Raw genomic sequence first — 16893 nt, 5'->3', positions numbered from 1 at the left:
CTTTAAGAACAGTTTTTGTGAGCTCTGGGCTAATTGGGTGCAGCTGGCCATGGCTACAAAAGGAGAAAAGCTGCAGTTTGTACTCTGCCTGCAGGAAAAACACCCACTTGCTTTGCTGTTTGTTGTTTTGAAATAAAGTCTTTATTTAGTTTGGTTTTACACCAGTCTCAATGTGTCACGGTCTCTGTCATCTGCCACCAGTGGAAAATCCCCCTCTAACATGTGGAAGAGGTGGGGGAGTCAAAAGGGGGGAAGACAGCCAGCAATCCTACCTGCCATTGCACTCACCCTGGGAGAGCATTCAGATGTGCAGGGCGACCTTGGGAGTGTACACTAAGTGTAGCCCTGTGCTTTTTATGGCCTTTAAAGGGTTGTTTTGACTGTTTGCGATGTTGGGTTTACATGCTATCCCCGGAAGTAACCTCCGCATTAAGTTGAGTTGAACATACCACTCCTCAGTGAGAATGAGGCTGTGCCTAGACAGAAGGCCATGATTTGTACTCATCAGCATTCAACACCACACTCAAGAGACGTCAGCTCTGCCTGTCTGAAGCAGAAGCCAGCCAAGGCAGAGGATCCAAACTGCCTGACTGTGTACGCCACAGGTCACTTCCCCCACTTCGTACCTTTAATGAATGTGGAGGCTGTTTTAAATTTGTTTGTTTGGCTTTTGTTTTGCTGCTGTTGTTTGTTTTTAAAGACAACAGAGCCTAACTAAAGCATTTGAAATGCCAGGGGCAGACTTACTTTATTTTATATACTGCCCTTCATCCAAAGATCTCAGGGTGGACCACAAGATACATGTACTGGCCAGTAAGGCAGGCTGAAGCTGTAGGGAGCGGGAAGAGTAGGCAAGTCCAGAGCTAAGGCAATACAGTGGACTGCAATACAGTGGACCAGGCTAACAACCAGTGGACCAAAACACCACCTAACAATATCTGGGAATACACAGAGACACACAACTCCTACAACTGAAGGGACTTTTCAGGTTAGTTATAGTCCATTAACAACAGAAACTGAATCAAGTATTTTTTACAATGGTCCAAGTTAACAGTGTTGTGGTTAGGACTGCTAGCAGTAACGAAGGCAGACATTCCCTGAAGTCACACTCTTTTTTAGGGAAGTGTCTCTATAAATATACCCAATGTTAACATGTAAAAAGTCAAAGAAGCTATTAACGTTTTTTTGAATTAACAATAAAAAGCCACAAGTGCCTGCATCAACTCTGCAAAGAGTGGCCTGAACTGCCCAGATGTGGTTTTCCGTTACGCAGTTTCATGACTAAAACCACGAGCCTAACATAGATGAGTCACTGGCCTGTGCCTCCGAGCAGAGCTGATGCAGAATCGCTTGGCAAATAGTTCCCGTGGGCAGACTTATCGTAAGAAACTAGCTCTAAAGTCTAATTCAGAGGTGGGGAATCCCTGGTCTGTGAGGCCCTTTCCAGCCAGCCACACCCCTTTGCCACTCACCCAATGTCATATGCCACCAGGCCTGGGACAGGTAAAGCCACAGCTGGCAAGGAACTCAAAGTGCCATCCCAAGTGTCCTGCACAGCTGGCATTTGGCAGTTTGAATCTGGCACCAAATGCCCGTCAGCTGAGTTTGGCCACCTTTTCATCCAGTCCATTGGGCAACATTAGTAACCCCACCTCTTATTCAACAAAAATATCTGTTCTGAGGACATGGGACGAGCACGAATGTATATTTTAATCAAGAACATCCCTTTTTATAATTTCATAAGATTTATACACTGCTTGATTGTGGAAAAAACACACACCTTCAGAGTGACCAAAAAGAAAAAGACAAAACAAAATTATCACCAAGAAAAATTAGCAACAATGATTTTGGGGGCATTCAGAAAGTTAAAAGAACAATAGACTAAAAACAGATTAACATTTGCTTCAACTTTCTAAACATCCGGGTAGGTTTGTCTAAACAAAACTGTTTTTAGCAGGCACTGAAAAGGGTACAGTGAAGGTGCCTGCCTGACGTCAACAGGCAGGGAGATCCAAAGTGCAGGTGCTGCCACTCAAAAAGGTAAGAGAGTTCTTACAAATGCGGAAGGGGTGTTATGTGGCACCTGAAATGTACACTCCTTTTTATACAACAATGCAGTTCAACTAGTTGGTGACATGGCGTTATCAAGGGTTTCACAGAGGGAGCCACCTGACCGCCCCGCCCCCCCGTGTGACAAGTGACATTTCTCTAATGGGATCCGTCTCACCAGGGCCCTGCTCCTACCTTCAGGATGTCACCCATGACCTCTCCTTTCTCTGGCAAGGAAGTGGTCTCCTTCAGCTTCGCCATCTGGTCCTCCAGCAAGGAGTACTTTCCCTGCAGAATCTCCAGCTTCTCTTCCAAGCACCTCTGGAGAACAAGACACAAGTGGGGAATGGAATTGTGGAACCAGAGTTGGAAAGAACCATCCCATCAACCCAGTTGGTCCAACCCCCACCCCAACCAGCAACAGCCACCGCCACAGAAGACCGCATCACCTCTGACTGCTGGAGGTAGATGCACCTGCTCTTCTGGTCCAGGGAGGCAAAGGACCATGGGCAATGAGCACACAGTGCCTGCTCCTTTTCCATCTAGTGAACTTTTCCAGGGATCTACCCATGTGACTGTGTGGTGTCCAACAAGGAAAAAGCCACATTACCTATCTGCAACTCACTCCCCCCACCCTACACAAACCCGTTGCCCAAGACTGAGCCCAGGGATGACCTCCTCTCCATTAAGGGGGACGGCCCCCTGCTTGTTAGAACTCCTGGCCGGGCTTTCATGAGTGAAATGTGTGAAGAATAACAACTGAACAGCCGCCACCATTACGGCACATACCCACAACCCCCTTAAATAGCTCTTCTTGGGGGAGAGCACAACAGAAGTGGCAGCCACAAGCAGCAACTATGTTTTGAGCATACTCAGAGCCCAGGAAGCATGACAGAAGCATCTGTTGAAAGGCAAATATCCCTGACCAGAAGCAGAGGCCATGGGAACTCAATCCGTGTTGTTACAAATCCCTTTTCGGCACACTGTAGGATGTACAAATGGAGCACCTACTTCTTCATGCCATTCCTATTACAGGCTATAAAAGCTACTGCTGAAGGTACCAGAGCCAATCTAACCTGCTCCTTACTTTGCTGGCCTATTTCCATTCTGCCTGGGAAAGCCAAGACTGATCCCAACTACAAAAGCTGCTGCTGAAGTTGCCAGAGGCCAACTTACCTGCCAGTCCAGAGAAACACGCTGCTCAGGATGTCTAGAGGTAATCAGGGCAGGGGGCTGTTTAGGGGCTTTCGTTTTGGTGGTACATTGTTTTTGCTGTTTAATTTTTTTTGTCTTTTTGTTGTTCAGCCTTCTTATGAATTAGAGGGGGGTTGTTTAATCTGATTATTTGTTAATGAGACATTTTCATTAACTTGTTTAAAAAATCCTGTATTTTGTAGCTTAGTAAATTATGTATTTGTTAGCAGGCTGAAGCATCATTTACTGCAGAAAATCAATGACGGTGATGACCATATGGACAAGGAGAACAGACCTCCTGGCCTTACCCCCTGGGGGTGGAAGGGGGGTGTCTCTTCCTGCCCACTGACCTTGTCACTGAGGGCACTGCTCAGCTCCCTCTCCAGGCGGCTCCTCTGCTCCTCCCATTCCCTTAGAGCTGTGTTGTGCTCTTCCGAGAGCTCATTCATGGCTTCCTGAAGCTCCGTGTGAACATGAGCAAATTCCCGCAGCTGTGTTGCAAAAACAGGGAAAGGATTTATTTGACACTTGCTGCCTTTGTCTTTAGCACTGGTACACACTCCCCTGGCCCTGAAATTGTGGCAGACTGTGCAGAACAAACCCTCTACTGCAAGTGTGTAATGAAACATGAGGAAGGCAACAGCAAAACGTGGCTGGCATTTGTTGGAGACAAGCAAATAACATTTCATTCTCAATGAACTTCTAAGACAATTCATGTGTTACTTTAAACCACAGGAGGACACTGTCTAGCAACCTAGCTTGCACTCCACCCCTTAAAAGCTGACCAATTTTGTTGCTGTTTTCTCCCAGCTTGTTGAGACAGGATGCAAAATTTCATCTTTCGCAAATCCACTAATCCTATTAATAGTTCCTGCATCAATAAAGCCTCTGAACTCCAGAAATTAAGTTATTATTCCAATCTAATTTACCCAAGCTGTGCGGTCTGCTAACAGTATTAACGCTACTGGTGGAATACAGGTGGTTATAGCTCAGTCGGCCTTGTTGGGATTCCTCTGAGGTCCCTGTGTTCAATTCAAAGACAAGCATAAGCATTGCTAAGGGGCTTTGAATTGGGGGACCGAGGTTTTACGAAAGGGACCTCATAGCTCAGGGTGGAGTCCATCCTTTACATCCAGCATGTTGCAGGTCTAATCCCTGGCTATAGTTAAGAGGGTCTCAGGTAATGGGGAAGAGACCTCTCTGTCTGCCCGAGGGTCCCAGGGAACCACGGCCAGTCAGAGCAGACAAGATGGACCAGTGGCCTGATTCTGTGTAAGGGAACCACAAGTTCCTCTAAGGCCTTCACATGGGGACTTGTGTAACCCGCTCTGCTGCTGTAGTTTTTACTTGCCTCTCTTTATTATGATGCTGTGTTTTGTAATTATTATATGGTTTGTTTTATGTACTGTTTCTTGCTATTTGTATGAAGGGCAGGATAGAAATATTTTTAATAAATAAACAAAATAACCACTTGAGTTTCAAGATTCCCTGTGGTCTTATGACAAATGAGCTGAGAACAGGGCACATTTCTCCAGGGTGCCACCTCAATGCCTTTCTGCTCCAAGACCAAAACTCAACGAACCCTTTCCAGGTTCTCAAGGCGCAGAAAAGGAATCAAGGGTCACCCGAGTTTCAGGCAGAGGCAATACCTCAACCTCGCTTAGTTCCTTTCCAAAACGGAAGCCTGCAGGTCCAGTATAATTGTGCTTCTCCCCACCCCCAACCCCACATTTGGAGACTACAAGGCTGCTGCAGCAACAGAAAACAGGTACTCACGTACCTTGAAAGCAAGATCCCCATTCTCTTCTGAGAGCTGGTTGATTTTCCGGTCCATCTGGCCTTTTTCAGTTTTCAGGTCTTGGCACTGCTTCAGTGTCTCATGTAGACGCATGAGGAGGCTGAGGGAGAAAGAGAGAGAAGCAGGCATGACAAGAAGCAAGAGCGCTACTTGAGGGCAAGAGTGGCTCCCTCCCTTGGCCTGGGCTCTGGAGCCAAGAGCAGGGCAGCACCTCAGGGAACCTCTCCCAACACAGGGTGCGGATCACCTCCTTCCTTGGAGGTTTTTAGGCAGAGGCTGGATGGTCATCTGTCATGGATGCTTCAGCTGAGATTCCTGCATTGCAGATTCCATGATCGTAGGAAGCCTCCACTACAAGGCCGAGAGCTCTTTGGGTTGAAAGAAAGCCTGGTTGCCTGGCTTGCTCCACAGCTATTAAGGGTTGCTGCTGCTATGACTTCTTGAGGGAGCTCCGTGCTTAGAACAGCTCAGCTCCCTTTAAGTACTATGAAATCCAAAGTCCAATACAGTAGACTTTGAAAGATGCCACGCGCAAGGCTCTTTGGGGCTGACAAACCAGCATCCCCTTAGTCAGGGCCCAAGTCAACTTCTGAAAAGGGGGTTTAGTCAAAGCAACAGCAGAGGGCCAACAAATCCTAAGGTTAGGTCTCCAGCTCCAACAAATCACAGAAACTTAGGTCTCCAGCTTTTGTTGGACTACAACTCCCATCATCCCTAGCTAGCAGAACAAGTCGTCAGGGATGATGGGAATTGTAGTCCAAAAACAGCCAGAGGCCCAAGTTTGGGAAACCCTGCCCTAGACTGAGCACATCAGTTCCTGCTTACCATGGATCTCTAGGATATAATAGGAACCAAGATTCCACATCTTCCCCTTTCCAAGTGAATGATCGGGAGCTTGAGAGAGGGGAGAGTAAATGAGGGGAAAGAAGACATGCCTTCCTCCTCTCCCCCCACTGAATGTCAGCCACAAACAAGTCTGAAGGAGGAAGAGAATAATTCTCAGCTGTTTTAAAGAAGAATCAACTCCAAGCAGCTGAAGGCAAACATAAGCCAGGTGTGCCTAGGGAAGAGATGTGCAAATGACTCTCAGCTGTTTCTTAAATGGCACCCATGCGCCAGATACTATAGCACCACAGCAGTGGCACAGTCCCTAGAGCACTGACAGCATTTCCTCCCTCTCCTTTCTTTCAAGGAGCTGGTCTAGAGCAAATGCACATGGATCCTTTGAATTTTCTTGACAATAATGCTACGAAGCAGGTTAAGTCAGAGACCGGCCCTGGGTCAGTGGGTGAGCTTCATAGCTGGTAGAAAGGACAAGGTGGAGGGTAGACAAGATAAGCAAAGATGCTAGGAGGGTGGAGAGCAAATTGGTTAGAGCCTTTTAAGGCAAAGGCACCAGTCATGGCAAGGAAGGCACTACAGGCCGAAACAGCACACAAAAGATAGTGAAGGGCAGCAAAAACAAGATAGTAAGACAAATAAGGATAATGAAAAGGGCAGGAGCTAAGGAGAGACCCTGGCTGCTTCGATTAAAGGTAGGAACAACTGAGGTGCACGGTGGGAACTGCCTAGTTCCCAAGCTGTCCTCACCACCTTTGACCAGCAGGTGAAGCCAGAGGCCAGCACTATATTCTTACCCGGCAAAGTCTTCTTCAAAACAACCCAGCACCCCAGATCTGAGCCAGGAAAGTCCAACAGAGCAAATCAGTATTATTTAGTAGGTTTCTATCCCACTTTTTGACTTAAGTCTTCAAAGTAGTGAGCAAGACACAAAATGAAGAGAACCAGAGGAGCTGCCCTAGTGGGACATTCCAGCCCGAGGGAGGAAGTACCTCTCGTTTTTTTCTCTGAGTTCCTCCATTTCCTTGGATTCCAGCTGATCCGCTGCTTGCTTCTCATGTAGGAGGGTCAGGCGGTCGATCCGCTGCTTCATCATCAGGATCCGCGTTTCTGAAGCAGGAGGGGAGAAGAGAGGGCACTGATTATTCAGAAACTAAAAGGCACGTGGTGGTTTCCCCCTGTACAGCAACCAGGCTCCTCTCCAAACAGACAAAGCGACTCTGGACGGGCTGTGTGTTGCTCTGCCTCCCAGCAACCCAACAACAGGGTTGCACAATAGACAGAGCAGCACAGGGAACAAAGACAAATAACAATAGCATCTGAACGCAGGATTAGGCAACTTGCTCACTTTGCAGAAATTTAATCTGACTGCAGAATTTGGAGGGAGGAGAGTGAGGGAGTTTGTGCCTGACATGCGCCCTCTTTAACAGAAAGGAGAACTTGTGGGGCCAGTAAAGAGGTTTGCCAGATGGATCTACAGCTGACCACAATGAGGAGCAGGATTTTAAGTTCTAGTCCATGGAAAGTTCCATTAGGATCCTAACAGATCATCAAGTTCTTATCTAGATAATATTCCTTCTAGTTAGATTATTATGTTATGCACTTGTGGGTACCAGACTTCCCTAAAATTCCTGGGTTCAATAGGGGTTGGGAATTAATCAAGCTAAATGTTAAAATAGAAGACAGGCCAGTTTCCTGATGAGGTAGGCCAGGCATAGGTAAACTCCGGCCCTCCAGATGTTTGGGACTACAATTCTCATCATCCCTGACAGCTGGTCCTGGTAGCTAGGGATGATGGGAATTGTAGTCCCAAACATCTGTTTGGTTGGTTAGAAGACAGAGGGAGAGTTTAAAGTGGAGTCTTTAGGGTTGGCTGCAATCTGACCTAGCGATGAAAAATGGTTGCAGGCTGGCAAAGGCAGCAAGCTGGAGAGAGGGTCAGAGCACAGTGGTGAATTGGTTTGAATTCAAGGCTGCAGCTATGCAAACAAGGCCCTTTGTGGTGCTAGTGCTCTGAGTCCCTCCATCGCAGGTTCAGGTTGTATATATGCATAAACAAACCATATATCCTAAAGACACCACAGTCTGAGCCGTGCCTCATTTCCAAAAGGAAACACGAACCCTGGGTAAGCGGACCTGGAACCACTGGAATCTTGCCCACTGAGATTGGGGTGGAGTGCAACAACTATTAATAATGTTTTTTTGTCCCAAGCTCCCTCTAGGAGCCCAGGGCAGCCATACAACATCAGTTAAAACAGCAGGAAAAAACCCACACCTACAGTCTCCAAGGAACCGCTAGCATTGCTTTTGCCGCCACACCTATCACCGATGGTTCGCTGCTACCACCCTCTTTTCCTGCAACTGAGATGTTCAGGAGCACTTTCATTGCTCCTTCCCACAAAAAGTGCTTGAGAAAAGGGCTCTGCTTGTCTCAGCACCCTGGCAGCAACCACTCCACTCCAGTGGCTGACCCCCTCACCTTTCTCATCAACGAGCTTTCGGCTCTCTGCCAGCTCGTGTTCCAGCTCATCCCGATTTTCTCTCTCGTCTTCCAGCAGCTTCTTCAGCTTCCTTATCTGAAACTGGGGTGAATGCATGATGTCACCCATAGGAGAGGCAGAGGAGCCAGGGAGCAACCTGCAAAGAAGGACCAGCCATCTGCATTTGAATTTTTATTTTTTACATGTGAAAGACGCTTGCACAAAACGCTTGCTGAGCAAAATGTGGTTCATGTTATGACATCCAAAAGGAAACAAGTATAAATGGTTAACCAGTCAGATTCTACAAGCACTATTAAAAATTCCACATTTTGCCAAGAAACATGACCCAGCCATCCCATTTATCTAGCTGACACACAAAGAGATGTGTTTTGCAATGTCCCCAAACATGCTGTGCTAACCTCACTCAGGCTACAGGGCAAGTAATATGGTCTTAGAAAGCCATCCCTGCAATTGTAACAGGGAAGAGGGTCTAGAGCAAGACAACGCAGGCATCTGTTCCTAGCTTCTCTCTGCACAAGTTCAGCAAATACTAGCAATGGAGAGCCAGGGATACCACCATGCAAGCTGCAAAGAGGTTGAAGCAGAGTTCAAATCCCGACTTATCCCATGCCACTCAGCCAATGAGAGCATGGCCAACGTCAGCAACACCCGCAGTTGTGTCACTGCAGACAGCAATGAGAGCTCAGCTGAACAAGGCCCTCTGTGAGATCACAAAGAGACTGCCAAGAAGTGGACACGGCTCAGGCTCTACGACACGGCCACCTTCCATTACGGCTGACGGCAGAACTCGCTCCCAATCAGGCTTCCAGAATTCTTCTGGCCCCACTTGGCAGGCAGTGTGAGGCAACTTCCTGTGTTCCTGAGTCAAACCCTGGTCCATCCAGCTCAGTACAGCCTACACTGACTGGCAGTGGCTCTCCAGGATTTCAGGCAGGTGTCTCACCTGGAGGTGCCTGTGAGGACTAATCCTGGCGCTTCCTCAATGCAAAGCAGGCCCTCTACCATGGAGCTACTGCCCCTTCCCCTGAAGCAAAACCTAACAACATTGCTTTTAAAAATTTTACTTGGAACTATTTAAAGGGCTGGAGTGAGAGCTGCTTAAAAGAACTGTCTCAGGGGAATGCACTGTATTTTCCTGAGTTTCCCTTCAAACTGTTCACCAGAAAAACACTGTGCGGAGTGGGGGAACCTAGATCTAATGAAAATGTTATTAAGTGATCTAAGGAACCATAGAGACCCAAGGTCTTGTGAAGTCTTACAGCTACTCAGCTGACTCTATAATCTAGATGATATTTGATATATTGTCATTCGCATACATTTTTATGTTATTCTATTTTTAGAAGTTTCCATTAAGTTGGCTTAAATGTAACCTCCTTCCTTGGGCATATCACTAGAAACATGAATTGAGCAGGCACACATAAGCTTTCCAAACTGACATTTAAGGTCTCTTAGCCCATCTGCATCCACAATGGGATTCACCAATTCTGTTTTTAGCAGACACACAGCTTGGCCACATGGGGGTGCTGTGGTGGAGGAAGAACTCTGTTCCCAGGCCTCACCTGGCTACCCCAGGAGAGGTACAACATATTTTCAACAACCCGGCCTATTCCTGCGACTGAATTTCCTTCAGCTGTTTTCAGTTCTGTGTCTTATTTTGTTATAACCCACCTAGAATCTGCTGGTGAAGGGCAGGCGATAATGCAATAATAATAATGGTATGGGGCTTCACTGCCTATACAACTCCTTATCATCTCTTCACCACCTCTTTATTCTCTCCCTGCCAGTTTCTGTGCAAACCACAAATTGCACGCTTCCAAAGGCAACTCAGAATTCTACAAAAAATCAGATTCCACCTTCACAAGCTGAGGAAAAAGCCTCAAGTAACTTAGTTAGATCAAAAAGCAGAGATCTGGTGTCCCCTTGGAACAGAATTTCGTTTCCCCAGGCAGGGGCCATATCAAATCCTGCAAGTGCCCTGAAAGGAGGGTTTCCATCTGCCTGTGTGGCATCAGACTGCTGGAATCACAACCACGAATCCTGGCAGGCAACTCGTCAATAACTTACTTATTCAAGCCGGATGAAGAGGCGACCTTCTGCAGCTTCAAGAAGTGTACCTCTCGCCTTGGTGGGGTGGTCTCCTCCGAGCTGGTGCTGGAGATACTGGATGATTGTGGCACTGGAGGAAGAGGGAAGGTGTGCAGGATGTCAGAGCCAGCTTGGCAGCAGCAAAGAAAGAAGTAAAAGAAGCAAAACCTGAAGCCCAGGGTCCTTTCACCCCCCCCCATCCACCCTGTTTGGGTCAGCTGAAGAAGTTCAAGGAATGAACAATTCGGTTTATTAAGTAGACAGACCAACCAGCTTATGAAGAAAATGTTTCAGGTGTTGTTTTTTTTAGCGGAGGAAGAAAAAAGCAAGCAAGAGGGGCTATGAGTGGCTTATAGAATCAGGAATACCAAATGGGAGATAGTATGTTCCCAAGGCATAAAGGGCCTTTCACTGACAGTAACAGCCAGCCAATCTAAAGGCAAACACAACACACAATCAAAGTGTCTTGTGAGGACAGGGAGAAACCCACTTTCCAGGATTCTCTGCAGTTTAGGGCCCCCATACAGAGGCTGCATAATGATGTTTACTCTGTATCCAACATGGAAAGTTTACAAGGCATAAAATCTTATTCTGACTCATTTGCATGCAGATATACAACTTGATTGAGGCTGGAGATTTGCAACACTGGCGTGCAGATGTTGCATGCCAATGGGCCAGAAGCAAGGAGAGGCTTTGTCTGCCAGACAGAGTACCTCCACAGGGAAGTGTTTTTCAGAAGCCGCCACATAAGGGCTGTCAGCTCTGGACAGCAGTATTCTACATCAATGCAGTATTTCCGGCCCTTAAAGCTCCTGCTCACTCCGACCAATTTGCAAGAGCTCAGCCAGCATCGTTCCCTTTGACTCTCCCCACCTCTGTAAATTCTGCCATGCTAATGCGTCCACCTGGCTCCTACTTGCTTTGAAAGAGCCTGTGGAAAAGCCAGGCAGTAGCTTTTGAACCAATGCCTTAACCTCACCAAGAACACTTGCACCTCAACAGATAGCTCACCAAATAATGCCACCCCCAACTAGTGACTCAGTCTTTATCCTCTTTAGACTCACTGTATAGGAACCTCTGCCCCCCTCCAGCTGCTCACTGCTGTTCCAACAAACCTGCAGTGTGGCAGCCATGAGATCAGACTGTGTGGCCTGATCTGGGTTGAGCCACTGAAGTCAGCAGGGCAACCTTGTGCCCCTGAAGGTATTTCAGTCCTGCATGCTCACCCGGCACTTACTTTTCTTTTGAAGGAAGGTCTCCAGATTCTCACCGAGGCAATCTTCATTGTACAACATGAAGTTCAGTGACTTAGCCATCTCCGCCTGAGGGAATAGGGAACAGGGAGGAGGAGGAGGAGGAGGAGGAGGAGGAGGAGGAGGAGGAGGAGGAAGAGACAGGGCAGAATGAGCAACTGTGAACCCAAGAGCAGCCTTCATTGCTGGATGAGGCAAATGGCTCCTCTAGTTCAGCACACGGCTCTTCCCACAGTGGCCAACCAGATGTCCCCACTGGAGGAAATGTGCAGCCCTCCCTACTTGTGGTTCCCAGCCAAAGGCACGTCTGGTCACATGTAAAGCCAGAGGAAGCAAGCTTTCCCCTCTGCAGCTTGTGATTGGACTATCCTTTGTGGAATGTGACCCACCCCACAACCATCACCACAGACAGTTCTTCCTGGCTCCAAATGGTCACTTAGCTGATAAGGCATCTATAGCTGGAGGCAGAATGTTTGACTTACCTGGAGATCATACTCAACCGTGGTCCATTCTCTGGGAATCTTATCACTCATGGAGGCATAGTAAAACAGCAGCATGACCACCTGAACGACAGCAGAGACAGAGTGATTTAACATACATACAAAGAGAGTGCAAGACTGTGCATTTTGCCCGTCAGAAGATGCAAAGATATGAACTCTGATATGTATAGCGCTTTCTACAGATGTCCTTAGAACCTTTCTAAAATAAGCTGGATGTCGATACAGGATTGGTTGCTATCTTTCCACCACTGGTGCGTAATTTGGAAATAGCTCCTCCCACTTATCAGGCCACCATTGTATGTGTTTAAAACAATGACTTGTGTTAATGAACTTCACTGTGAGGGCACATCTGCATGCATAGTGAAGGTGATCTAGGAGAGCTGTGGAGTGGAATAAAACTTTGGTCAAGAGACTAGCTCATGATGGAAATCTAGAGGGCTGGTGGGGGAAGGCAGGATATGACCCACCAATGGTTAACTTTAATCTTGCATATTGCTTTTCAAAGTCTAATAGCAAAGTCACATATTCATATTCTATTTTGCTTTCCATATAATCATCATCCGCATAACATTGTTCATTATTTTTCCCTTTCCCAAAATTTATTCATGTACATGTACTGTTGATTGCTCCTTCATACCATTACGCTCACCCGTTTTATAAGCTGCAATGTGTTTCCTTCTGTCGATGACTTTAAAATATTTATTTTCTAATGCATTTCAGCTTATTGAGGCCTGTTTGAGCACCACCCTCTCATCCTCTGGGGCATGTTAAGAATCTCATTAGCATGTCCTCTTGACGCTGCTAACCACCATCTCCCACAATGAGATTTAACTTGCCAGCCTGAGCCCCTAAATAAAGAGAGCAGCAGGTGTGTGCATACCTTGGCTAGTTCCAACTCCTCCGCTGCTAGAAGCTTCTCCTCAGATACCAAGTTCTGTGCTGTAGATTTGTGCTTGCAACGTTCTGGAAGAGGAATGTGAATTTTAAAAAGGGATCTTTGAATTCAATCACAGCACCAACCCCAAGGAAAAGGTCTAGACTAGTTATGGAACCCAAAACAATCCCACACCTGCACCCCATCCACAGGTGGAAGGCTGCCCAACTGAGAGTGCAGGGGTGGTTTATCAAAAAGGTCTAGGGAGGGTTTTGGCTGCAAAAATGAGGAGTGTAGCCACTACATTTTTGTCCATCTCGCCTCTAAAGCTTAGATTGCTTTACATCTATGTACACTTCATCCTTTTAGCTGCTCTGGGGCATTTACTGCTCAGAAGCAGCAGAGGCGTTCCAATGGCTTCCTCTCCTTTAGCTGTGGCAGCTTGCCATGAGCACCTTTGGACTGCACCTGAGATCAGGCTTGAAATAGCCTTTAACCAAGTGGGCCCAAGGCAAGTAAGAATCACCTCTGGGCAGCTAAATGTCTCTGGCTGAGTTTTCTCTCCTGCACAAGGGGGAACCAGCAGGCAGAAGGGGAACTTAAGCCTAGCAAGTCTTGCCATGTTTATTCCCCTCCCCTCCCCCGGCCTTACATGGGTAGAGGGACCTCCTGGCTACTTTCTTCCAGTGCTCAATCTTCACAAAATCATTGTGGGAGCTGCACATAGGCTCACATACTCTTGTAATTTTTAACTGTATGAGTGGGGAAAAGCAATGCAGTATGGAAAAGTGCCACTCTTGCCACCAACTCTAGCCATCTTCTAGGAACAGGGGAGAATGTTAAGAAGTTTCTGCATTAACAACAGCTTTGTGTGCCAGCTTCCTCCACATTGGAGAGTGTGCCAGATAGAGGCTCAAGGTGATGTGTAGACAACAGATTATCTAAATCAGAAAAGAGCCAAGATGCACCAAGTGACAGGAGCTCTTACTCTTGAGAAAGCCGACGACATAGGCAACCCGGTCTGGCAAACTCTGCTGCAAAGGGTCCCGTCCCTCTTCAGAGCCATGACTGGAAGAGAACAAAGCAAGCACTTCAACAGAGAGACAGAGTCATTCCTGATGAACTATTTGACCAGAGGGATGATGAGAATCGGAAACAAATGAGGAAGAGGGACACACATTAATGCAGTTCACATCTACAGTCCAGCCTGTTTACTGTGGCACCTAGAATGGACCTCTTTGAAGCCTGAAGCTATGTAACATGGTAAAACAGTAGCCGTTTCCCTTGCGAAACTGGACAGGGAAGTAGTCTGGGTATAACGAGTTCCAATTCAAAGCAGGCTGGTGTATTTGTGGGCAGGGAGAAGTGTCATTAAGTGAAAAAGAGTATGCATTTTAAAGCTATTACGCCATTAATGAAGCAGGAGATCTAGCTAAAAGACAAAGCAAAGGATTTTTTTTTGCTTGCTTCGTAAAGGGCATTCATACAATAAAGCAATCTGAAATAGACTTCCTATGAACATAGAAGATTAAATGATGTATCAGTCCCTAAAGCTGTCCAATCAAGCCCTCCCCATGATCTCCTGTTGATTTGGACTACAACTCCCATAAGTCCCAATGATCATGGCCATACGGTGCTGGGCCTGACAGCAGTTGTAGTCCAAAACATCCGGAGGGCACCAGGTTGGGGAAAGCTGACCTGATTGTTCTTGAAAAGGCAGCAGTGGGAAACACCACAATTGCCAGCTGCTTATCAATGTCATTGGTATCTCTGTATGACCAGAAACTATGGGAGCATCTGACTGGGTTCATACTGGGAATGGTGGGTGGGGAAAAGACTTGATGATCAGACTGCAAGCTAACACAGACCAGAACACAAAATGAACCCTCAGAAAGACAACAGCTATCCCTGGTGTCCTCCACTTATCCTTTGCATCAAAAGGCAGAACTCCCCAGACTTAATTACTAACGATTAGATTCTGTTTACTTCCTTGTTTACATTGTGAGCAACGCCCACTAGAGACTGCACAATGATGCACCCAAAAGAGCCACGAGGGGGAGCCAATTGTGCTGCTTCTCAAGTTTGCGACACTAAGAGTCAGGCCTGGAACAACCCCTGTACTATGCTGCCTGAAACAAGTATCTGAGAACCATGGAGTTGCAGAGTTGGGAAAGGACCGCAAGGGTCATCTAGTCCAACCCTCTGCAATGCAGGAACCCTCTGCTCAATGTGGGTCTTGAACCCACAACCCTGAGATCAATAGGCTCATGCTCTACCAACTTGTGAGCTATCCCAGTTCCACGCTTCACAATTTTAGGACATTTGATCAGTGGCATTTTTTTCAGCCAAGCACCCACACTCATCTACTCTGAGCTCAGGCTGCTCAGCAGAACCCACACAGCTTCAGAGTCTGACACAGCAAACTGTCAAGAATTAAAATATTAGCTCTAAAAATTCAAGGAAGGGATTTGCTTCACTGCAAGGTGCTTGAACCAGGTAGGTAAAGAATAGCAAATATATTATGATTCAATTCAAATCCCGCCCTTCCTCCCAAAGGAATCCAGGGTGGCGAACACCTTGGGACAGAGTACATTGAGGGTCACCTTCACCCACATGTGACTAACTTTTAAGACCTTACATGGCCTGGTGGGGAGAGTATGATGGCACCTCATTTTTGGAACACCAACAAAATTGTTCAGCACCTTCTTATCAGTACTTGGATATCAGAGTAACACTTTTAAAACATAATTTACCAATACTTTTAATGGTACCCTCCTGTTTTAGAGTTCTGACTTTTGTCTGCTGTTTGTTTTGTGATTGTTTGGTTGCCTGCAACATTCTAGTAGTTAGCATTTATTTTTATATGTTGCTTTGGGTACATTTGTAGAAAAGTAATTTAAGCATCTTAGCATTATGAAAACACCAGACAGATAATAAGATGGTATCTGGGCAGTATAAGCTGCATTTCAGGGTGCTTTGGGCTTTCAAGCATTTCAGGAGAAATTATGAGGCTGCCTGCACACCTCCAATATGCTCCAAGAGAAGATGAAAATTAAGTATCTACAGAACTGCAATGGAGGAACACCACTAATTCCTGAAATCCAGCAGGAGGCTTAGAAGAAAACCTGACACCCCTTTTACACAGTACTTCATAAACTGAGGTGCAGATCATTTGCAGTTTTTGAACCGAGTCTCCTCATCCTCCCCAAACCTTTACAAAAACCCCGAAGTTCTTACAGTGCAGGCAAAGTGCCTAACATGGCAGCTTGTTTCATGGATTTGTTTATCAGAGTTCAAAACCAGATGGAATGGGATTAAGTAGGCTTTGAGTAAATACAGGCTCTGAAGGAAGTCCTCTTCACTACTTCCTCCAACACAACTGGGAATCATTTCTTAAATGCACCTCCAGCTGTCCAGCAGGACAGGTAACAGTAGCCAAGGTTCATCAAGAGAGGCTCTCCCAGCTTAGGATGTAAAGTACAAAAATAACTTTCATCAAATAAAAACCCCACTATATCAGAATATGTTCTGCATTTAATTCAGAATCCAATTAAGAGACAAAGAATGTAATCAACAGCAAACAGGCTACAATTCCTTAAAACCTCCGAGTTCCACTATGGTTATTCCTAAGAGTCTGAAAGTGCTACAGATTTCACCTATGCACTTGAACAACACTGGAAGAGAGGAAGCTCACTGTCAGGGCTATGGGGAAGTGAGAATTTACACAAGTACATAATTCTGTATTAGCATTCGGAGGGAGGTGCATTATTAAAGCAGCTGGTTTCCAAGCACTTGTTAC

General features: G+C 46.4%; 1 protein-coding gene across 1 annotated transcript in view; it reads right to left on the bottom strand.

The window, feature by feature from the left end:
• Positions 1–16893, bottom strand: part of NUMA1 (nuclear mitotic apparatus protein 1) — a 69186-nt gene that overhangs the window by 19730 nt on the left and 32563 nt on the right. Inside the window, 10 exon segments of the mRNA XM_081909508.1 lie at positions 2245–2370; positions 3594–3734; positions 5024–5141; positions 6874–6991; positions 8361–8518; positions 10447–10558; positions 11705–11789; positions 12203–12283; positions 13101–13183; positions 14083–14162. Of these exon segments, the coding sequence (XP_081765634.1) occupies positions 2245–2370; positions 3594–3734; positions 5024–5141; positions 6874–6991; positions 8361–8518; positions 10447–10558; positions 11705–11789; positions 12203–12283; positions 13101–13183; positions 14083–14162 (1102 nt within the window).

The sequence above is a fragment of the Podarcis melisellensis genome (assembly GCF_964234715.1).
Source record: "Podarcis melisellensis genome assembly, chromosome: 4".
Classification (NCBI taxonomy): domain Eukaryota; kingdom Metazoa; phylum Chordata; class Lepidosauria; order Squamata; family Lacertidae; genus Podarcis; species Podarcis melisellensis.
Note: the sequence above shows the minus strand (reverse complement) of the source record. Positions and strands in the feature narration are given on the sequence as shown.